At 41.3% G+C, this 24,660-nt stretch overlaps 1 protein-coding gene across 1 annotated transcript in view; it reads left to right on the top strand.

The window, feature by feature from the left end:
* The window catches only part of Ttc27 (tetratricopeptide repeat domain 27), a 125,391-nt gene that overhangs the window by 13,110 nt on the left and 87,621 nt on the right, over window positions 1–24,660 (top strand). The window contains exons 6-9 of the mRNA XM_021652589.2: window positions 7,246–7,410; window positions 11,116–11,249; window positions 15,145–15,257; window positions 18,709–18,775. Of these exons, the coding sequence (XP_021508264.1) occupies window positions 7,246–7,410; window positions 11,116–11,249; window positions 15,145–15,257; window positions 18,709–18,775 (479 nt within the window). The remainder of the gene's footprint in view (window positions 1–7,245; window positions 7,411–11,115; window positions 11,250–15,144; window positions 15,258–18,708; window positions 18,776–24,660) is intronic.

The raw sequence follows: 24,660 nt of genomic DNA, 5'->3' as shown, positions 1-24,660 counted from the left end.
TCCCATGTGGGTGCTGAGAATTGAATATAGGTCATTTGGAAGAGCAGCCAGTGTGCTTAACCAGTGAGCCATCTCTCTTCTCCTGACAAAAATATATGTATAATATATAAATCATGTATATACTTTAGTTTTTTGAGATAGGGTTTCTCTGTGTGTAGCCTTGGCTGTCCTGTACTCTTTCAAGACCAGGCTGGCCTTGAACTCACAGAGATCTGCCTGCCTCTATCTCCTTGAGTGTTGGGATTAAAGGCTACCATTGTGCTACCATGCCCAGCTGACAATAATAGTTTTTAGGAAACAAAACTGAAAAAGTCACCTTTAAGTTCCTGGCTTACTCGTTTCTACTGTAGTGGTGTCTTAAATAAAGTAGTGCCTTTGAGTAGCACGAATGACAGCAGCAGTTGCCTACTTGTTGAGCAGATTTGGGGGAGAAGCTGTGGTCTTGGTCTGGGAATAACTGTCTTCCGTCTCCTGAAAGGTTTCTTTCTGAGCTGGTGGAATCATTATAGAAGTTCTGAGAAAATGGATCATACATTAATGCTGTCTATGTGGCCTTCAAGTCTTCCCACTAGTGTTGCTTAGGTGTGACATTCTCTACAGAACAGAGGATGAGATAGAGCTTGGAAGAAATGAGGACATGGTACCTATTTAGCAGGCAGTGTGCTGTCTATTTTTAGCAAGTGAAAACTATGTGAATTTGGTCTTTCTCAGTTTATGCCCTCATATGTTTTTGAAATGAAGTGAGGTTACCCTGTAAAAGAAGGGTGCAAAGGAACAGCCTTGTTGTTCATGAAGCAGAGTAAAAATTTGAAAGCCAGTGATGCACTGAATGTCATTGACGGCCATGGGGAGCAAAAGTGGTTTTTCTGGAGGACAAGGGAATCATTTGGAAGGGAATGCTATGGAAACCCATTCCACTATTCAATTTTATAAAATGTCAGTTGCGTTATACTCCAAAGTCTGTTGTATAATTTCTTACACTTAATCATGCTTTTGTGGAAAATTGGTTATTGAAAAAAAAAAAAGCCAGATATTGTTACTAGGATTTTTTTTTTTTTAAGGCAAACCTAATTTGATGTAATTGTAATTTTAATAAAGTTACAATTATTCCCCTTCCATATTGTCTGGTATTATATACACCTGTATTTATTGCTACATCTTTTGTTTGTTTGTTTGTTTGTCTTTTGAGACAGGGTTTCTCTGTGTAGCCTTGGCTGTTCTGGACTTGATCCTTCTGCCTCTGCCTCCCTGAGTGTGGGATTTAAAGGCATGTGTTACCACACCCGGCTTTATTGCTACATCTTTACCATGTCTTAGTGACTAATCTTTGAAAGGAATATCTATTCTTCATTATTAGAAGAAGAAGAAAAAAAACTGAAAAACCCAGTATCCTTTACATGGTTGCTTCATATGGTATACTTCAGAGGAATTCTTTTTCTAGAAGTTAAAATTTAGTTCAAAAGCAGCAGAAATGGTTAACTGAGAAATCTGACTCCAGGTGACTCATTTCCCCCAGTGGCCTGTGGTGTTTCTGCAGTGAATTCAAGCACATCGTTTATTTTGTCCTGCAACCGAGAATTTTTATGTTGCTTTTTTAGGCCAATCAACATTTTTCACTTTATCTAGTCACAAATTGGTGGCTTGACATAATTAGACATTTTAGCTATGTTTAAATTCTGTAATATTTCATAAGTAATTTTATTTGAAAAATTATTTTGTTCTGGGATCTGACCCAAATGTTGACCAGTTAGTTACAACAGAGATACTGTTCACTGTCCAGACCAGGATATTATATTTGAAATATTGCCCTTGAAGGATCGTGAAAAGTTTTCAGGAATTTTTCCAGCCTGTGAGGCATAGCAAAGGGTTTTATGAACAGCTGAGAACTTCTTACTCATGTTCAGGAATGTTCCATCAGTGAAATGCAGTGAAAGAGAGCCTATTGCAGCATCAGCATCACTTCCCAGGGCCTGTCACATTTATGGAAGGAGGAAGGTTAGAATGGGAAGAATATGTACCTCAGCACAGCGTGAGGCAGTCTTCGGATGTTGTACAAAGGGAACCAGAGTTCTGTGGAGACCACGTATGGGCCCACAGAGTTTATTGTTGGATTAGATACTGAAAAGGCATTACATGTGGTATGTGTGGGATATTGCAATTTGAAGATGAACTCAGGAAGTCAGTGTCTAAGAAGAAACAGGTGAAAGTATTTTGTGAGGGAGTTCTGGAGTTTCTTTTTCCAGCAGTTGTGTGACCCTGGAGTTTGGTTGTTTTCACAGCCAAAGACTGATATATTCAGTGATTAATTTTTTTTGATATTTTGGAATGGGTGTAATTGAATATACCATTTAACACAGCATTAACAAATCTCATGGGAAGAGATTTGGGGTTTAGCTTATGTTTTAAATGTACAGGTTGACATTTTGTCAAATTTTGCTGCCAAGTGGTCAGGTCACCCCCCCCTCCCAAATAAGTTGCAAAACCTACTTGTTTTCAGAGCTCTTAAAACCGTTAAGCTAGACATTTTAGAATTACAGCAGAATGAGGTAAAGATTGTCTAGGGCGTGAGGTGTAGCTGGACAGTGCTTGCCCAACATGCATCTAAGCCCCAGCTTCTCATAAACCTGACATGATGGCACATGCCTGAAATCCCAGCACTTCAGAGGTGAGGAGTGATGATTAGGAGTTGAAGGAGTTCAAGATGATTCTTAATTTCATAGAGAGTTTGAGTCCAGCATGAAGTACATAAGATTATTTCTTTTCTTTTTTAAAGGATTATTAGTGTGTGGATAAAGGGATAGACCTGATAGGTAGCTGGGTGCCTTTACCATTGATACAGAAACAGGTACCTTTGTACTGTAACGGCGCCATGACCTGAGAGGATCAGTGGAAAGTCATTGTGGCTAGAGCAGAAGGTGGCCTGGTGGGAAGAGGAGGCCCAGGACTGTGCAGGACAGGTTGGGGTGGCTTGGGGATTTGTCTTTATAGAAGTTGTATAATATTTGACTTTAAATCACACTTTGACTAGTTTTTGTAGGTTCTCAGTGAAGTAGACTCTAGTTGACCTTTGCTTACGTCATCAGTTGTTGTGTGGATCCTTATTTTGTAGTTCAGGGATATTTCTTTTATCTTCTAATCTTTTTTTTTTTTTTAAAAAAAAAAACATTTACTTATTCATTATGTATATATATGTATGTACATGTCATGCCATATATGTGGAGAGCAGAGGACAACTTGTGATAGTCTGTTCTTTCCTTCCACCATGAGGGTTTTCTTGGGTGGTCAGGTCATCTGGCTTAGTGGCAGATGCCTTTATCCCAAGCTACCTCAGCTGGTTCCTATATATTTCAAGTGTTCTTTCCTGTGCACTGTTGCTAAATCTTCATCTCAGTGTAGAGCAGAGCGCATCTGCGAATGTTTCTGTGTGCTTCTTCATGCATTATCGTGTGAGATGCGACTTCTTGTGGGAAGGTCGGGTGCCCCTTTAGGAACATATCAGTTCCACCTCTCTTTTTTTCACTCTTGGAAAGGCACTACATTGTCAGCAGCCTAACTAACACTGCAGTTTCCCTTTAAATAGTTTTAGGACCTACCAACTTTTGATTTTGTACCACAAGTGTCAAATAGCTCCATGCTGGAGCCCTCCTTGAGAGCTGTTGCCTAAAGCAGCCCCCTCCCCTTCCAGGTCTGACAGTTGTTGTTCTGGAAGTTTGTAACTGTAGTTGGGGGTTGTGGTCCTCCACTCTTTACTTTTTGGCCTGGAGGACAATGTTTTCTCTTCTTTTCCTGCAGAGAGACAGAGCATGTACATGTGTGCGTGTATGAGTGTGTGCAAAACTCCAAAATCAAATAGCTTAGCAGTTGTTCCACTTGGACAAAAGCATCTTCGTGATGAACTTCCCCTTTCCTCTGCTTGGAAATCTCTTTCAGCCCTCTTCTGGAACCAGTAGTTGAGCAGGGTTTGCACCATCATGCTGCCCTCTTCCTGTCTTCCAGTCTCCATTGCTGGGCTTGGGGAGCCAGCTGGCCCAGGTTCCCTCCTTTATGTTGTTGAGAGTGTCTTTTGTGCATCTGTGGCTCCTCGTCTGGCCCAGGTCACACATGCTTCGCTTTTTACCTGTCTTCCTAGGGATTTACTAGGCTTTCTGATTCTGAACTTTGGTGTCTTTCTCCATTTCTGGGACACTCTTAGCTATTATCCCCTCACAGATTTTGGTGTACTGTCTGTCCTTCCCTAATCTTCAGACATGCCATATATCCCTTGTGCATCCTCACCAGGCTTTAGTTCTTTTTGTTGTTGCTTCTCTCTGTTTTCCTAAGTTACAGTCTGCATAAGTTCATTTGGACCTGGCTTCTAGTTCTCCGTTCTGCCCGCTTAATTTCGAAATTTAAGAAAATTCTGTACTTTTGATCAGCTCCATCTTTTGTTTTTCAGACACACACACACACACACACACGTAAGTATGTATGTTTTTTTTTTTGCATGTGAATGTAGTGTGTGTAGGTCTGCATCTTCATATGTGCATGCACATGGAGATCTGGGTGCTTTCCTTTGGGTCTCTCAGGTGTACCCAGAGTTTATTCATTTGGCATCTAGCCGGCTTGTTCCATCCTAGCTCTGCTTCCCACATACTAGGATTACAGGTGGATCTGGATGTGACTTGGGTCCTGGAACTCTGACTAGGGGTGGCGGGCAAAGCAGCAATGAAAAAAAGACACACAGACCCATACAGTAAAAGTGTAAAGGCTTTTCACAGTAAAAGTATCCAGTGCAAGTTTTCTAACCCAGGAACCCAGATCCCATCCTCTATTAGGTACAGGACATGGGGAGGGGTAGACCAGTCTTTGTAGGAGGTCTCTGTAGGTGAGCAGTCTCAGGCTGTGACCACCAACGAGGAGGAGGTTGTCAGTCTTTGCACACACTGATTCTCTGCTCCCACTGAGAGCTTTGCTACCCAGTGTGAGCCTGGCCCATATGGGTAACTGCTTTGCCAGTTGTCCCATGGGCCCAAGGCTTCCACTGGATCTGACTATATCCATGCCAACAATACACATCCTCTCAGGACTTCAGCCAGCACCTCCTCCACCTACGCTAGCTCAGTATTTTATGTGATTGCTATGGATTTGAGCTCCAGTCCTCCCTGGCCCATGTTTGGTTCTTTTCTGCCATTTGTTTGTTTTCTAGCTTTTTATTTCTTTTGTTTCTTGACTCTTAGTAACATTTCAGGTATGTGGTAATGTCTGTCATTTACTAATTTTACTAGCGTCATAGAAGGTTGTATTTCTGACAGTAATGGCTAAACACTCAGGAATGATGGGCAGAACAAAGGAGAAGAAAGTTGAGAGGCCTCCGTTAAGAGCAATCAGGATGATGAGGCCCCGCCATAGAGGAATGTGGATGAGATGTCCCTAGGTGCTTTGGAAGTGAGAACTTGGTGTTTGGACGCCCATGTGCCTCCTGAGGCCAGGCAGAACATCTTGACTTACTCAGTGTCCCACTCCAGAGACTCTCAGAAGGGCCAGCACTAAGAAAACACCTTCTTGGTTTTTCAGACCCACTTTAATCTCAGCTCACAGTAAGACAAAGGGGGATCTTGTTTCTTAGCTGTAAAGACTGACAGACGGATCTCTAGGTGATTGAAGTAGCCTGGGCTCCTGTCACAGCCTCTGCACCTCTGTCCTCCCACCAATGCCTGTTCCTCTTTCTTCCTACAAGCTTAGGAGAAGCTTGGATGCCATTTTCCTGGCTTTGCTACTAACAGCTGAGGTGATCAGTCATTTTGCTGTCTGAGCTGTGTTTTGTCTTTCTTTGTGGTGCTTTAAGTGACTTTAGGGTCTCACTGCTAGGCAGACAGCCTACCATGGCGCTGTTCTCTGCCCTGATTAGTGTTGTAAAGATTTAAGTGGAGATAGCACCCTCCTCAGAGGCAGCGTTGTGAGAACTTAGGCACTCATTGAAAGTACCCAGTGCTAAGCAGAGTAGCTGTTCAGTGAATATAACTCTTTTCTCAGGTTGGATGTTGGAATATCATCACCAGTGTTAGGACATTGAAGTACACCTCCTGCCCTTTCATTTGATATTTATTCTTGTAGACTGCTTTGTGAAATGCTGATGAAGCCGTCCCTGGACATAGTTTAAAGAATAGCTGTCAGGGATGTTGTAGTAGAGAATTGTTTTGGGGAACCGGCTGGATGGACGTCCTGTTACGTGAGGAGCCCTGAACCCTGGTGTATGTGATAGCACTGTGCTGTTTAGCTTACATAAGTAATTTCTTTGTAATCCAAAATGTGTTCATTGGGATGGTTCCCACTGATCTTGATTTCTCCTTAAGGGCATCCTCCGTCCGCCTTGCTTTTCCACCTGTAGGCTGATAGAGAACAGTGGAGCAACACCCAATACCACCATTTGTGCATGGCTAGGGACCGGGGTGACTTTACAGCATGTCGGGCATTTCACATCCATAAAGTAGGAATTAGGGCTCTGCACCAGGCGCTTTTTCTCATGTTTCCTCTTCCCTGCTAGAGGGCGATCAAGGAGATCCTTTGTGAGAGGCATGTTCTCATAGGGAGGTCGTCACTGCTGGAAAGGGCCTGTATAATTTTGATAACCATTTATCTCAGATATTTTATTGCTAGATTGTTATCCTCTCATTTTATTTATTTTAAAATTAAAAAATACACTAAATTGTGTGTGCATGTGTGCAGTGCTATGCCCAGTGAATCATCTTACTAGGCCCGTATTTTACCTTAAGTAGTTAGAGAAATAAATTAGAGTCTGACTGCTAAGCCACTATTCATTTCCTATTTGATATTCATTTACACACACACATGCATTCTTAAGGGAAAACTTCTGTGAGTTCTTGAAGTGAACTCAGCTAATCTCCCTTTCTTCAGATTGCCCCTAGTGTTTAATTTACAGATTGATTTGGTACTTTGTGTCAACCTACCGTGTTCCCATATTTCTGCCCATGTTTGTATTAGGTGGCTGAGACAGGCACTGAGAAAGGGTCAGTGGTATGGGTGGCATCTCCTAAGACTTACTGTGTCTTAGGAAGAAGAAAGCAATGTATCTCAAGTCGTAGCTGTGTATTTCGATCATACAGATGCTCAGAGAATGCTAGTTGTCAACTGCTGTTATCTTTCTGTTCCTTTCTGTCCTTAAAGTTCTCAAGTGTGTACTTTAATATATTGGGACTCAACATTTCACTGATCTTAATTTTTAATGTTTCATCTTTTGTCTTATAGTGATGAAACTAGAGAATTTATTTGAAGGTGATTCAGGTCGACTTTTGGCTATTCGATTCCATCTGGAATGCGCACATGTATTTCTATATTATTACGAATATAAAGAAGCAAAAGACCGATTCAGTACTGCTAAAGACATCAGCAAGTTACGGATTGACCTGACAGGTAAGGCTTTACTTTTCATGGCTCTTGACTTATTTTACAATAAAGCTAGTATGTGTGTTGGCAGTTTGTATTGTAATGTATTTTGGCATTTATTTATTTATTTATTTATTTATTTTTGGTCCTTATGGTTATAAGCCATAGCCTTTCTCGGCTGAGCTATCTCGCCAGCTCTTATGAGCTTAAAAAGGGAAAAGCTAGACTGACCATGGATAAAAAGCAAACTTGTTAGGGTGCATTTATAATCTTCCATTTTCCAGATTTTCTTTATGTAGCCCAGGCTGGCCTGGAACTTGTGATAGTCTCGTTCTAACCTCCTTAGTGTTGGATGCCCTACCATACTTGGTCTAGTATTTAATTTTTTAGAACCTGCCTAGTTTTTACTTCACAATACATTTTAAAGATTTTATTTAAAAGTTCATATTTTAGAACAAATTTGGAATTACCTGCTGTCTTTTTTTCAGAGTCCATTTCTGGTTCTAAACTAGTTAAATATTTGGTAGTATTAGTAACCAGGCAGAACATGAATTCACCTTGGACCATTTGGTTCTGGTATCAACCTTGCAAGAGCTCCACTGACTCCCCAGTTCAGTCTCGCCCCTGTGCCTTGGCCAGTCTTGTGAATGCTGTAAATGCCTTCTGTTGTTTCCACTCTTTGTTGCATTCCATATTGTAAATCTTAGGAGCATTTCTTAGGTTTATCTTCAGTTCTTGAGAATACTGTCTGAGCCTTGCATGGTGTCTCATGCCTTTTATCTCAGCCCTGGGAGGCAGAGGCAGGCGGATCTCTGAGTTCAAGGCTTATGTAGCAAGTTCCAGGACAGCAGGGGCTACACAGAAAAACCCTACCTTGAAATACAGAGAGATACAGGGAGAGAATAGCATGTGAAATATAATAGGCACTCAGTGTTGCAGGGAACAAGTGAAGTTCTGAGTAAATGGCCATTATTTGACAAGGGCATGGCCATGTCAGAGACCAATGCCTTGGTTCCATGCGAGTGGTAAAGTCTACTCTTCCCTGGGTGAGGCTCAGAGGGATGGCAAAGCCTTCCTTGGGTTCTAATGTGACTGTTGACAATGTGTGCAGAAAATGGTCACTTTTTCCACCCAGGTGTTTACAGCTTGTAGACTGCTCTCCCTCAGAGCTGGTGCCTACCCACCTTAGCTAAGGCTGCCTCCTTGTTTACCAGCTTATAATGCTGCCTCCTTGTTCAGCTGTGTATAAGAACTCTGCTTCCTAGTTTATTTGTATATAATAACCCTGCCTCCTTGTTCAGCTGTATATAATAAAGAGGCTGAACTTCCGGTGTGCTATGGCTTCTGCATCCTACAGCCCATACCATCTGATCCCAGGTTTTCTGCTCATGTGTCCACATGCCTGTTATTTCCTTTATCCCTCCTCCTCTCCCTAGTTAGGTCGCTCTCTGAAGCTGTGCAGGACATGCACCGTATGTGTATGTTGAAAGAATGAATGAGTTACAGAATTTCTTCTAACTCCTCTGTTGTCCCTTCTGAGTGCCAAACAAGAAACACTGCTTTGTACTATCTGCTGCTCTATTTCTACACTATCTGGTATAGTTGGCCTTCAGTTTGAATGAACTAAGGAGAGCCAGGCATCCCCAGCTCACGGGTTTAGGCAAAGCATCCCAGGACGTGACACCTGCCTGTGTATTCTTTGACTAAAACAATTGTCCCATGCTGGGCCAAGATCAGCTTGTAGGTCTGTTCTTGGCCTCAATGTTCTGTGTTTCTTTTGGGTCAATGTTAATCAGTAGAATTCTTTAGCTGTATCATGAGTCAAATATGACTTTATGGGACCTTAGCCACCGTTTAGTACAGTGTTAGTGTGGGAACAGTTATTTAATATCATAGTTTTTGGAACGATGCCATGAATAACTTGGAGTCTTATCTGTATTTGAAAATATAGTTATATGTGAGGTTCATTTCAGAGATTTTTTTAAAAATATTTTTATTGTAGGAAACTTTTGGGGGATTATTTAAGTATTAATGACATAGTGCTTTGTATATTCAGCTTTAACTGGTGGTATGTTTTTTAAAATCTTTTAAAAAAGTTTATTTTTTCATAAATTATAGTTTATTCACTTTGTATCCCAGCTGTAGCCCTATCCCTCATCCTCTCCTAATCCCACCCTCCTCGTTTCCTTCCATGCCCCTCCCCAAGTCCACTGGTAGGGGAGGTCCTCCTCCCCTTCCATCTGACCCTAGCCTATCAGGTCTCATCAGGACTGGCTTCATTGTCTTTCTCTGTGGCGTGGTAAGGCTCCTCCCCCATCGGGGGGGGAGTGATCAAAGAGCCAACCACTGAGTTCTTATCAGAGACCTTTATTAGGTTCCCCTTACTAGGGAACCTACTTGGACATTGAGCTGCCTTGGGCTACATCTGTGCAGGGATTCTAGGTTATCTCCATACATGGTCCTTGGTTGGAGTATCAGTCTCAGAAAAGACCCCTGTACCCAGATTTTTTGGTTCTGTTGCTCTCCTTGTGGAGCTCCTGTCCCTTCCAGGTCTTTTTATCTCCTCCTCCTTTCATAAGATTCCCTGCACTCTGCCCAAAGTTTGGCTGTGAGTCTTAGCATCTGCTTTGATACCTTGCTGGGTAGAGTCTTAGAAAGGCTGTTTGTGGTAGGCTCCTGTCCTGTTCCCTGTTTTCTCCCTTTTCTGATGTCCATCCCATTTGCCTTTCTGAGGGAGGATTGATCATCTTACCCAGGGTCCTCCTTCTTGCTTAGCTTCTTTAGGTGTACAGATTTTAGTAGGTTCATCCTATATTATATGTCTAATATCCACATATAAGTGAGTATATACCATGTGTCTTTCTGTTTCTGGAGCTATGTTTAATAGCTATTACAGTTTATTTTTTTCCCAAAGTTGAGGTGAAGAACTTAAAAATGGAAGTGTACTCACAAATAAAAAATGAGAATCAGGTTATGATTTTTCTACTCAGCTATAGACCTACTATAAAGAAGTAAGCTGTTAGGTCACTTCATTGGTCGTCTTGAGCATGGCGTATTTACAGGGTTGGTAGTTACTCAGGGCCAGAGTCCTCGCAGTATAGGAAGCAGATTTCGTAGCCTGGTCTTTGTAATCCCACATTTTCCAGAGACTGGATGTTGAAACTTTTGTTTCTCTTCAAAGTGGTTTGAAAATAGCTTTTCTGCAGCATATTATTTCACAGACATAAAGAAGAAATGTTGGTATATGAAACCAGATGGAGTACTTGCCTGAGACTTAGACGCTGTGGCCCCAGCTAAGTGCTGGTTTTAATGTAGAGCATCCTGTGATCCTGAGCAAGTGATGACAAGTGTTTGGCCTCCGTCTTTTCATGTATAATACATACATACATATGTGTGTGTGTGTGTGTACATAATTATATGCATATAACATGCATGTGTCTATATGTCAATTTTACCCTCAGTACTTAATAAAAAATTTTTTTTATCATCAGAGAGTAAAAATAAGCATGAGATTAAAAAGAAAAATGAGGATTGAGAATCTAGTGCCAGAAATCCTGGGTTTGAGCCTTGGCATTATAGTTCATTGGCTTTGGATTATCTGAAGTCATTTTTACATCACTGGGTCCCAGGTTTCTCATATGTGAATGGGGATAATATTTTAGCAGTCTGAAAATATTAGTCGTTATGATTGTACTATAAGTCTGACAGGTAAGGTTTTATTTTACTTTTCAGGTGCTTTGGGAAAAAGGACACGATTCCAAGAAAATTATGTGGCTCAGCTGATTCTAGATGTCAGGAGAGAAGAGGATGTCCCTTCCAGCCCTGAGTTCAGCCTGGCACCCACCCCCCAGGAATATTTAACCAAGGTGAGTTGTTTAGTTGACTATCACTGTTTCAGCAGGTGAGCATCACAGAATCTGAATGGATGAGAAGAGGCTGTTTGAGAACCCTTATTCTTTATGTTTTCATAAAATGGGGATAATATTTTTCTTTTATAATTATTTTGAGGAAGGAAGGATATATTCTGGCTTAGAGTTTGAAAGTATGCATTCGCGGCAGTGGGTGCCGGCTGCCACACTGCACCCACAGTCAGAGAGCCCAGCTCGCCCCCTTCAGTGTAGTGGGCATGAGTTAGAGTCACTGCGTTGCCCCTTGACATATAAAAGGCAGGCAGAGTAAGCGGCTAGCTGCTGCCCCACCTGTTGACTCTTTTTCGTCTTTTGCCGTTTGTAGGACTGGCTGTGTAGCCAAGGTTGGATTTTAGCTCCTGCCTCTCCTACCGTAGCCTCCTAAATGCTGTTGTGCCACAACCCAAGTGGCTTGGGTCATAGAACCCTGATGGGGGTGTCGAGGGAATGGAGGAAGAACAGACATGCAGACAAACATGAAGGAAAGCTGGGATCATGTGGGAGTCTGGGTCCTGTGTAACCTGGAGCTACAGTGTATTTATTAGGTACAGGATGGGGCTGGGGAGGGCTTAGGACATTTGTGGGAGAGCAGTCTCAGGATGTGAATGTGCAGGAACAGAAAGGTGTAGTTGCTAATGTCTACACACACTAATCAGTTGTCTATTAGTACTTCTTTTTGGGCTCCTGAGGAAAGCTTTTCCTTTTGGGCTTGGCCCATGTAGCCAGTTACGTTATATGGGTTTAAGGCCTTGGAGTCCTTGTATGTCTGTGCCCGTGTCAGCAGTCCTCAGGACTTCACTCACTCAGTGCTTGTCTGTTCTATACATGGGATTATAGGTATGTGCCAACACACCCAGCTCTGTACTAGTCCCTTTACTTTTGTCTTCTGTGGATATTTTTTAATATTCAGAGACTCAATATTTCTCTGACTTCTCCTAAACATAGCCAGAATTCCTTTTCTCTCATTTTACGATCTGTCTTCTACTCTCTCAGTATTGCATTGCTTGCTGCTTCAGTATGCTTTTTGACATGTTTAATGATTTCTTTTCTTGTGGCTTGAAATTAAGACTCTTGGACAATTGCTTCCATAGAGGGCACGGACATATTTTTGTTTTCCAGAGATTCCTACATTTACAGTTTTTTATGTTAAAATTTTTTTAAAGATCTATTTTTATTTTATGTGTATGGGTGTTTTGTCTGTACATATATCTGTGTACCACATGTGTGCAGTGATCACAGAAACTGAGAGGGAACTGGTTCCCCTGGAACTGGAGTTATAGATTGTTGTGACCTACCATGTGGGTGTTGGGAATCAAACCTGGTTCTTCTGGAAGAACAGCCAGTCCTCTTCACTGTTGAGCCGTTTCTCCAGCCCTCATCTACAGTTCTGATTGTTCTTTTATTGGTTTTAATGTGTTTCGTGGTCATGCTTTTGGTCATGCTTTCTTTTAGAACCTATTTTAGAGCTTTTAACCCTAAGTTCATGGAGTACCGAAATCCTGTTCTGTTCTGAAACTAATGCCAAGGCAAGAGACTAGGGCTGAGGGAGAGGAAGGAGCTGTCATTCAGTTCATTCTGAGATGGGCCTCTGAAAAGAATGCTGGGCCAGTTCCAAGTTCTCTGTTTGCTTTTGTGGTAACTTTAGCAAGGACTAACTGTTGGTTTTAGAAGAGAGAATGAGGGAGAGGGTTGTAGAAACATAGGACCTGACTTAATTCCTCAAGGATATGGAGCTGTGTCTGTGTGTGTGCTATGGTTAACACTAGTCGGAGAACGTGTAATAACTGCTCTCATCCTTAATTTTCTCTTCTCTGTTCTCAGTCCTGTACAGCCCCTCATAAGCTTTCAGTTGCCCACTGGAATCTGATCTTTAGGCCATAGAACCATATTTTTGAAAAGAGATTTAATTCTGAAGTCTAATCACATGAAAGTTAAATCTTTTGACTATATGTATGGTGTGTGTGTGAGCATATATATATGCATTTATTTATTAGGGTAGCTTGCAGGCTGAGATTTGTTGCTTCTCATCCTGGTTTCTTCAGGACATTTATCATGAGTGGACATTGTTGAGCTTTGCTGAATGCCTTTCCTGTTCCTGTTGAGATGCCGGTGTGATTTCTGTTGTTAAGTTTCTTGTATCTTATGACATTTATTTGATGTTGTGTAACTTTGCCTGGGGAGATGTGAACAGGTGTCCATTCACCGCAGATAACACATAGAGGAACAACAAAAGAAACCATTCTACCCATGCCTAGCTTTGGAACCAGTGCATTTATTGGCGGACTTACAGGAAGCAATCTGGTGAACGGTTACTTAGAGGGATGTGATGACTCAAGCCATCTGCATCACTGAAGAGCTCACCACAATATGGGTGGTGCTCATTGTATCCCTGAGCTCCCTGCACAATTTGCAAGTTGCTTGGCCTGTTGGAGAATCTTCCTCCCTAGCAATTGTGACTGCTTATGTAAGCTTGGGTTCTACAACATGAGTCCCAGGAATTGAATTTGGTAGTGAGTGCCTGTACCTGCCTGTACCTTCTTGCTAGTCCTTGTTAAGGACATTTTGTGTGTTTATTGCCTGTTTATAAACCTTCTTTTATGAAGTATCTTCATACAGTTTTGGTTCACTTTTAATTCTGGTTGTCTAATAGTTTTCCATATTCTGAATACTAGTCCTTTTGCTTTTCTTTAAGACTCATTTTTCTTATTTTTTTAAAAATAAACCATCCTACAGATTTATTACTGAAATGCACTTTACAAAAGCAGTATACTTTGCTGTAAAAAAGGCTGGCTGACTCCAAGCAAGTGGCAATGATGGCTCTGCTGCTGAGGGCAGGTGTGTGTTAGTGTGCATGACTCCCTCTGTTCAGAAGAGCTAGTGTTGTCCTGGCAGCTCCACGTTGTAGGCCTCAGTTAGAGGGAGGTAGAAAGGCCATGACACCCGAGCAGTTGGGCCCTCTAATGATGTGATGAGAACCATGATCACAGGGATACATACCCCTCCAATGATGGGAGATAGGGTAGAAAGAGGGTCAGGCGATGGAGATGGGCAGGTAAAAGATGAGTATAAGAGAGGGGTGGTGGGAGTATATTAGCACAGGTGCTTGTGCTTTGGGGTCAGAAGTGATTGCTGTCTTTCTTCGCTATTGTCGCTTCTACTGAATTCTTGAGGTGCATATGGCAAACTTTTTCCACAAAGTAAATTGTTCCTCACTATGTATTCACAAGAAATAGTATGTTGACCATTTTTAGACATTATAAAAATCTTTAAAAACTGAAAGGGTAGGGCTGGAGAGATGGCTCAGAGGTTAACAGCACTGGCTGTTCTTCCAAAGGTCCTGAGTTCAATTCCCAGCAACCACATGGTGGCTCATAACCATCTATAATCAGAACTGGTGCTCTCTCTTCTGGCCTGCTGGCCTGCTCTCTCTTCTCACATGCAGGCAGAATGCTGTATAAATAATAAATAAATCTTTAAACAACAACAGCAAACCCAAAAGAGTGTGTTAAGCTGGATATGGTGCTACATGCCTTCATAATCTTAGTACTCAGGAGATTAAGTCAGGAGGTGAGGCAGGTGGATCTCTGTGAGTTTAAGATCTCTGTGAGTTGGTCTACCTAGTGAGTTCAGGCTAGCTAGGATTACATAATGAGACCCTGTCAAAACAAACAACAAACAAAACAACAAACCAAACAATTACAAAAACTCCAAAGTAAATCAAAACAAAAGTCATGTACCCCAACCTTCCTTCATAAACACTACCATCCATCAATATCACCCCTTTTAGCAGTCCTTTGAATAAATGAATGATATATAATTTTTATTGTAAAAATTTTCATCTGTGTCCCAGCAGAATCTGGAGCTCAACGATGATACTGTTCTGAATGAAGTAAAGTTAGCAGAGAGTGAACAGCTGCGGGTACCTGACCTGTGTGCAGAGGAGCTTGCTCTTATCCTCGGAGTCTGGTATGCTCATGGATGACTTGAACACCTTGACTATTGTTCCCCTGAGTTTGGGGAGATCTTCATCAAAACCTCCCTGAACAGTAGGAATTTTGTACTGCTAATGAAGGTAGAGAATTCTTGGGCAACCAATTAAAGGGTCAGAGGTTCAGAATCTGTTGAGTTTGTAGCTCCTTCTCATTCCTTTATAAGCAAATGTCTTTGGTTACCTTCATCTGGGTTTTTCAATAAAATATTACATATAGGCGAGAATGATTATGTGTGTGAGAGATGCATGTAAGGACTAGAGGAGGCCTGTGGGTATTTTACACCAGTGCTCTCCATCTTATCTTTTTTGAGAAAGCGTCTCTCGCTGGACCTGGTGCTCCCTGTTAGCTGCCCATGCTGGGGATCCTGTCTGTTCCCACAGGGCTAGGTTACAGTTGCAGGTGACCACAACTGGCTTTTATGTGGGTGCTGGGGATCTGAACTCAGGTTCTTATGCTTGCACGGCTGGCACTGTTTTTTTTTTGTTTTTGTTTTTTTATTGCAGCACTTCTTGGCTGAGAATGACTATTTTGACCTCCAAGGATACATATGTGTGTATGTGTTCGTATTATTTATAATATACATACATAAACATACATTCATGTATAAACAAAATGTATATAGTTGGTGTTTTTTTTTCTGAGACAGGGTTTCTCTGTGTGACCCTGGCTGTCCTGGAACTTGCTCTGTAAGTTTGACACTGTCCTCATATTCAGAGATCTACATGCTTCTGCCTCCCAAGTGCTGGGATTAAAAGGTGTGTGTCACCACTACCCACCTAAGGATATGTATGTTTTGAAGTAAATTTATATTTAATACAATAAAAGCTTATGCTGTTCAGTGGAAATAGTTTTCTTTCTTTCCTTCTTTCTCCCCCCCACCTTTTTTTTTTTGGTTTTGGTTTTGGTTTTCAAGACAGGGTTTCTCTGTGTAGCCTTGGCTGTCTCTGTGTAGCCTTGTAGACTGAGCTGGTCTGGAACTCACAGGGATGTGTCTGCCTCTACCTCCCCAAGTACTGGGATTACAGGCATGCACCATGTGCCCGGCTCCTTTCTTTCTTAAAATAAGGCTAGATTACTGTTTTGGTTGGCTTTTATTGTTAGTCATTTTGAAAAGAACCTCTGACATTTGTCATCTGTGTACTTTTCTCACTTTACAGTTAGAAGTTTTACAAAAAAAATGGAAATTGATCCATTTTGCTTGAGGTTTTTATACTTTTTTGTGGCTTTTTGGTGCTTTTGTGCACACAAAACAGTGTCTTAGGATGGGAAGAACTTGAGGGGTTAATTTTTGGATCACCTTGTTGCTTGATACATAATTCCTTTGTTACAAACTAGAGATATCAGAGAGAATGTTGTGTTTCCTAAATTATTTCATTCCTCATTTACTTTGCTTTGTTGTCACCAATAATAAAAACTGGTGCATGCCAGGAGTATGGCACCTTCCCTAGTTCAAGGCCAGAGTAGATTACATAGTGGGTTCTAGAACATGTAGGCTTACATATTGAGACCCTGCTTTTAAAAAAAAAAAACTCAGTAAAAGTTTGGGGCTGGAGACATGGCTCAGTGGTTAAGAGCATGTTCTGCTTTTTTGGAGGACCTGAGTTCAGTTCTCAGCTCCCACACCAGGTGACTCACAACTGCCTGTAGCTCTAGTTTCAGGGGATCTGGTGCTCTGTCTCCCTGGGTACCTGTACTCTTGTGCACATACCCACATGATTAAAACACACATAGATAATTAGAACTAATAAAGATAAATCTTAAAAAGGCTTAGTTAAAAGTTACTGCATAAATATTTCATGTTCATAAAAATCTTTAATACTGAAAATTAAAAGGAATTATTATTTTGTTTTCATTCTTTTTAATTTTTTATTTTCAATTTATTTTATAACTATTTTGCTTACATTGATGTAAATGTACCCCCCTGATGCCCATGGAAGGCAGAGGGGGTATGGGACCTCCTAGAACTAGGGTTACCGACAGTTGTAAGCCACCATGTGGGTACTGGGACCAGATCCTAAGTCCTCTGCAAGAGCAACAAGTGTTCGGAACCACTGGGTTAGCTCTCCAGCCCTTTAAACAAAAATCTTTTTTGAGACAGGGCCTTCCTCTGTAGCCCAGGCTGCCTGCCTTCCTCTGTAGCACAGGCTGCCTGCCTTCCTCTGTAGCCCAGGCTGCCTGCCTTCCTCTGTAGCCCAGGCTGCCTGCCTTCCTCTGTAGCCCAGGCTGCCTGCCTTCCTCTGAAGCCCAGGCTGCCTGCCTTCCTCTGTAGCCCAGGCTGCCTGCCTTCCTCTGTAGCTCAGGCTGCCTGCCTTCCTCTGAAGCCCAGGCTGCCTGCCTTCCTCTGAAGCCCAGGCTGGCTGCACACTTACAGCAGTCTTACAGCATGAGCTTCCTGAGTGCTGGGGTTTCGGGCATGAGCCACCAACCACATCTAGTTGTCGTCATTCCTATATGTGTAATGTTTACATTCGAAATAACTTACGTAACATGTGGATTTAAGTCACATGTTTAGCACTAAAGTGGAAGTGGTGAGCTAGAAGATTACAGATCTCACAAGGTCAACCTGTGCATTTTTTCTTGTCTCACTGTCCTCAGAGTCCATGTCTTTTCTCCTCAGGGAAAATGCTATCCTAAGTTTTGTGGTTGTCATTTTCTGGCCTTTAAAAATGTGCGGACTCCCATCTCTTTGATTCCTCCAGGCTGAGAGCTTCCATTAGCTTGCTTTCGTGCTTTCGGTAGTCCCTGTGATTTACTCCTCTCTTTATTGTGTTTGTGTTAATCTGTAGTTTCAGTTAATTTGTAGGGCAGCATTCCAATGGGTAGATGTGTCACGATTTCTCATTTTCTATTTGGATACTTTGATTATTTTCAGAGTTTTCCTATTGCAGTGAATATTTATGTGTATCTTCCCTGGTGCATCCATGGGGTATATGTAAATGTTTCCCTAACTTCAAATTGTTTGCCAAATGTGCTAATTAGACTTTGTTGTGAGTGTCTTAGAATGTCTGTCTGGTCCTTGCTTATTTCAACCTGTCTGGTTGTTACAACAGGATTTGTTTGTGCTAGGTGTTCAGTAAGCAGGAGTTAGTACTGAATTAATTCTTTCCATTGTCTTTGGTGAGTGGTATAGCTTGGATTTTTTATTTTTCTTTTACCATTTATTTTTGGAGGTGTGCATGTCATTGCAAGTACCTTTATCTGTCTAACCATCCTCTGGTCTCTGGATTTCTTCTTTTTTTAATAAGATGAAGTATTTTGACACTAGCGATTGTATTTTCATCATTTTGTCTTGTATAATTGTCTTTAGAAATCTAATTTCTATATCTGTATATGTGTTATAAGAGATTATGATTTGTCTTTAAGAATTACTTTTAATTAGCTACAACATGTATTTTAGGATTAATTTTTTTTTTTTTAAATCAAAGCATGAATTTCCAGAAGAACAACCCAGTTCATAAACTGACAGAGGAGGAGCTGCTGGCCTTCACATCAGTGAGTAATGGCATCCAGTTCCTTTTTTTTCCTTGTAGATTATTTTGCCTCTGGTGTGTTCTTGCTCAAGCTGAAAAACTGCCAGCTAAGGAAATTAGGGTGCTTATCTTGCTACGTTCCAAACCACATATTTCTTGCTATTCCCTTAAGCAGGTCTCTTTTTCTTTGTACTTGCTTAGGTTTGAAGACAGTGACCAGATTCTCATTTTTTGTTTTTCCTTTTTTTCTTTTTTTGACTCTGTTACTATGTATATAATAGATAATAACTGTTTGTTGACTGAATGAATGAGAGCCTGAAAGTTCATAGTTCTTATGCATGAGAGTAAGAGCCCATTTTGGTGCCTACATGGATGTCTTGACAAAGAGTCAAGAATTAGCAGGGGCAGGAGAACAGGGGTCAGGGAAGGAGATAAGTCTTGGGAACATAGGTGCTTGTCAGCGTTCCGTTGCATAGAACATCAAGGACAGAAGGGCGGACCGAGAAGTGGCTGTGGGATTTGACAGGGTTGGTTGCTGACCCGGAGCACTGTTTGAGTGCGGTGGACTAGTGAGGGAAGGTGACAGATCAGGACCCAGGCTGGAGAAGAAAAGCAGCAAAAGGGGATAGCTGTTGGGAGGTGTGAGGTCAAAGAAGAGAGAAGTGTATCACAGAGGAGAGGATGAATCATTGTGGTTTTGGCTTTCTGACTGGGAAAGGGTGCACGTTTGTTTTTTGTTTTTGTTTTTGTTTTTGTTTTTTTCCTGAAGTAGGGTCTTTCTAGATAGCCCTGGCTGCCCTGGAACTTCTTCTGTAGATTAGGCTGGACTTGAATTCATAGAGATCTTCCTACCACTGTCTACTGAGTTCTGAGGTCAAAGGTGCGTGCCACCAAGCCCAACTTGGTACATATTTTCTTGGTTGAATCAAACCTCTTCTGATTCTGCCAAAGGCATCCTTATTATCAGTGAGTACAGACTTAGATGTTCTTTCTTCCTTTGTCATTGTCCAGATAAGATGAAAGAAAGAACTTTAACAGATAGAAAGAAAAGCTGGCTTGTTTGTGCTATAATACGAGCTTTGCAAAGTACTCTTTTCCACTCACTCTCTTGACCAGGTTAAATGCTAGTTGCTGGAGTCCTTTGGGTGTCTGTTTTGTCTTCCCACTCTTCTCATTCTTCAGCATCTTGGGTGCTACCATTATATGGTGGGCTCTACCTGACTGTATGGAAATGCCTTATTTATTCATGATGTCTGCTGTAAAGAATTTGGCAAGCAAAGTGGCAACATTGTTTTCAATGCACATCAAATAACTTGTGTACCTTTCTTTCACTCAGGTAGTAACTGTGAAATATTTACCATACACAGGTGTTGTGATACCTAATTGGGGTATACAACATTGAACAATATCTTTTTTGTTCTATAATTTTAGTTAATTTTACATTCCTGAGGGGGAACTACACAGATGGAAAGAGAAATAGATATTTAATTGAGGTGCTAAGGAGGACTATAAAGTGGGATTGGTGTTGTTTCGCAGGGTGGTCTGGAATACCTCAGTGGGAAGGTGATGAGGAACATAGATCCTCCTGAAATGTGGCAGTGGGTCAGGACATAGATGTTCTCTAGTGGCTGTGGGTGAGTGTAGGATGGACAGGGCTAAGAGGAGACAAGTGTTGAGGCAGGAGATGACTTGGAAACCTGGGTCTCCACTGTTGACTGAGGTGAGCCACGATGGAGCAGATGACAGGGAATGTTCTCGCTGGACTCCATGGAGTGAGCAGTAGTAACACCATTGTTTGGTTTGGTCTCATATACATTGGATATGTGTATCCTCCATAGCTCCTGTTAAAAGTGGAGTTCTTGTGAGTGAGGGAGAGTTTCACTCCACTCCATTCCTTAGATTATAACCTTCTTTATCTGCTCTCATTCCTTCGTGTCATCAGGCATTTGTGTCATGAGGCATCTGATAGGGGTAACTCATCCCTCACAGCTGCAGTGAAGGTCATAAATTCAGGTTTCATACGTTCCCCACAAGGCTCTTGCTGAGTACTTTTTTCTACCTTCTCTTCTCCTCCCAGGAAGCACTGGCCTGAGTCCTGCTGCCTTTGGGGAAGAAAGCTTTGTGACTGCAGAGACTCTAGTGCCAGAGTCTAACTTTTCTAAGGACACTTCTTTATTAATTTAGAGTAAGTCTTTAATTTCCAAGAAGTACTGCAATGTGCTGGGGTTATAGCTCAATTTGATAGAAGGTTCGCCTAGCATGCACAGAGTCTTGGGCTCAATTCCCAGGAATGCATAAAATGCATGGAATCCCAAAATGCAGATGGAGTAGGGAGGATCAGAAGTTCAAGGTTCTGCTTAGCTGCACAGTAAATGAGGCCAGCCTGGGACGCATGAGCCCCCGTCTTCAACATAACCCAAACCAACCACCCACCCACCCACTGGGAAGAAGTAGAAGGGACACAGGCATGTGGAGGGCTTCAGGACTCCACGTGTACTTGGGCCTCTGCATTGTCCTTCCCTTGTCTTTCTCAACTGAAGCACACACAGTACACCAGAAAAATTCGACTCTGGCCCCACAACTGTTCTCTTCATCTGCCCATCCTTCTTGAGCCTTTTTGTACTTGATTCTGAAGTCAGTCCAATCAGGAGTGGCTTTTGACTTTAAAGATGAGGGTTTATTTACATTGCTGATCTTTTATGTCAGTAGCTTTTGCACCCAGATTCAAGGATTTAAAATATTTCTAAAAAGTAGGCATGTTTGGGTTGTATATGTGAAGACCTTCTTGTAATAACAAGCTATGTAGTGGTTACTTGGTTTTAGGCTTTATAGTAATGAAGTGATGTCAAGAACAAGGGAGGGTGTGTATTGTAGCCTGTGTGAAAATATCAACACTTCATATAAGGTACTTTGTGATATTTTCTATGGCACCTGGACCCAACCTTCACAGCTTCTGAGGGACAGATGTCTGTAACTCCAAGTGTATCTGAGACAAGAGGAAGGCACTGTCAGGTGCTGTCCCACTTCTAAACCTTGACCTTGTTTCTGTGCTTCTTTTGGCTGGGGTCATTTTGTTTATATAGCCGTCAGTTGTGCTTATATCTTTCCTTCAGTAGACTGTAAATTCCAGCTTTCAAGTTTGCATTTTGGTCTTTCACGAGGTCTAGAGCAGGCTTCGGTGCTTCAATTCTAGTTGTTGCTCAGTAAGTGTATGCAGAGTAAGAGAAGGAGTGGAGGTGACTGCAGCCCCGGCACTGGGTTACTTGTTTTATGCCTACATTGTTCTGCTTCTTTCCATAATTTAGTAGTGCTATATGACAGTAAGGATAGCTACATTTTCCCATCTTCCCCGAACTGAAACCTTGCTTTCAAACGTGGAAGTATATGAAAGGGCCCCAGAGTAAGTAAAAGCTAATGTCCTTAGCATTCAGTGATGAGCCAGTGCTGGTCCTTGGCTTGGAGGAGGGCATACTTATTTCTGAGCAGCCTAAAGAGAGCAGACATGTTTGGAATTGCCCTGGAGGTGGGAGAAGAGAGAGAAGCAAGACAGAGCAGCAGCATCTCGCTGGGCATCCCTTCTGCTCTGCTGACCTGGCACTGAGGCTGTACATTCTCTGGGGCATGAGATTCCTTTGCTGTTGTATAAAATTTAATCTCCCATACAAGATTGGAAGTCATTGGATAGAGAGTGACCATGGCTATTTGGCATTTGGTACTCTCTCTCTCACTTTGCTTTTTGAGGTAGGATGTAGTTATGTATCCCAGGCTGGCCACACACTCACAATGCTCCTGTTTCAGCCTCTTTAGTTTTGAGAAACTGAGGAGTTTTTAAAACTAATAAAAAATTCTTTTCAAAACTAAAATAAAAAAAAATTAGCAGTATTTACTGATGATTCTTAACCAAAGATTTGGTTTATTTTGGTTCTGTATTTTATAGACTCTTAAAAGTTACCCCAAATAATGGTAAGATCTATTTTGTGAGTGTAAGATCTCTTTTTGTGGAGAAATTTTTGTCAGTGTTTTCATGTTGGTGCAGCATGTTGAAATAAGACGTGAGATATATGAGATTAAGTTAAGTTAAATTATTGTTGTTGCTATTATTATTATTATTATTATTATTTTGAGATAGGGTTTCTCTGTGTAGCCCTGCCTTCCTAGACTACCTGACTTTATAGACCATGCTGGCCCTGAATTCACAGAGATGTGCCTACTTCTGCTTTCTAAGTACTCGGTTTAAAGGCATGTGCCACCACTACCCAGCTTAAATGATTTTTATTTTGTCTTTTTTTTTTTTCCTTCCCCAGAGCTGAGGACCGAACCCAAGGCCTTTGCTAGGCAAGCACTCTGCCACTGAGCTAAATTCCCAACCCCTTAAATGATTTTTAAATTAAAATATTTTAATAGACATACAAGCTGACAGGTTTCCTTGTGGCATTTTTATACATACTTGAAATATTTTAACTCAGTGATCTAAAGCTTGTCCTGAAATCCATAGCTCTCATTGTTTAAGACAATCATTATGTGGTGCTGTTCTTGAGAAATCATATCTATACATTTCTGGAAAGCCAAGTCATAGTAAAAATAACCGATAGTGTTTTAGAAAACCATTTATGTTGTATCGGCTTGATAATTTAAAATTAGTGGTGATAACTGCGTTATTTCCTTTCAGATGAGCCAAGTCAGTGACACTGGTAATGTTTTTAATTTCCTTTCATTGTTGAAAATAGGAACAGTTTAGTTCATACAGGTGTTTCAGTTTCCATTGGCAAAAGTTTTATTCAAGTGTGAATTGATCCTGGCAGCTTGCCTTCCGACTGCTTGCAGTTCCAAGGTCTCCATGAAAGATGGAAAAAGTCCTTTGAAAGTTTTACATTATGTTTTATGTATTTTTTCTTTCTGTTATTGATCTTTTCCCTTTCTCTCCCCTCTCTTCCTCTCAGTTTTTTTTGAGATGGAGTCTTTGTTTGATTCTTGAAATAAGGTCTGAGGTAGGCCACTGCTGGCTTCAACCTCACTGTCCTCAGTGGAGGATGACTTTGAACTCCTGATCTACCTGCTTCTATCTCCCAAGTGCTGGGATTCCAGATAGAAACCACCGGCCTTCCTTTGAGATGGAGTTCTTTTTTTTTTTTAATGTTGATCTGGTTGATTTCAAATCCATATTCTAATAGTTCTTTTACCTCAGCCTTCTGAGTACAAATGTTTATATAAATAACTATTAGGTATTAATGGATAAATACTCCAAATAAAAGTCAAAGATTGTCCCAGTGGAAAAGGGGCAAAAAAGTCAAAGATTAAGATCTGCATGGTGGCACAGGCCTTTAATCCCAGCAGAGAAGGATCTCTGTGAGTTCAAGGGTTGCCTTATCTACACAGTGATTTCCAGGACAGTCAGGTCAGGACTACATGGAGAGAGAAAGAAGTCAAAGGTTGTCCTAGTGGGAGCAAACGAGAAATACAGCTCTGCTTCTCATGAGAGATAGTTAGAGGCCATATAACCATATAGAGGCCGTATAGCCATGGCCATATAGCCATAGAACATTGTCCAGACAGATCAGAGTGCACAGTGAACTTGAATGTATTTTAATGCATCAGTCACATACTTCACTAGAGAGGAGACTGTGTTATTTATACCTTAACTTAATTACTTAAGATTAATTCACTTATTAAAATAGATCTGCTTGTTAATATAGGTTTTTTTGTCACAAGTACAACATAAAATATTAAACCTATGTCATATATTACATGGAGTCAGTATTAGAATAGATATACAGTATGAAATTGTTCATGGTTCACATTTATGGTGTTATCACTTTTTTCAGGCAAAAATCAGACTAGTTTTTTCCAGATTTCAGAAACTCTGGGGGCTGGAGACATGGCTCAGAGGTTAAGAGCACTGGCTGCTCG

The sequence above is a fragment of the Meriones unguiculatus genome, chromosome 1, assembly GCF_030254825.1.
Source record: "Meriones unguiculatus strain TT.TT164.6M chromosome 1, Bangor_MerUng_6.1, whole genome shotgun sequence".
NCBI lineage: Eukaryota > Metazoa > Chordata > Mammalia > Rodentia > Muridae > Meriones > Meriones unguiculatus.
Note: the sequence above shows the minus strand (reverse complement) of the source record. Positions and strands in the feature narration are given on the sequence as shown.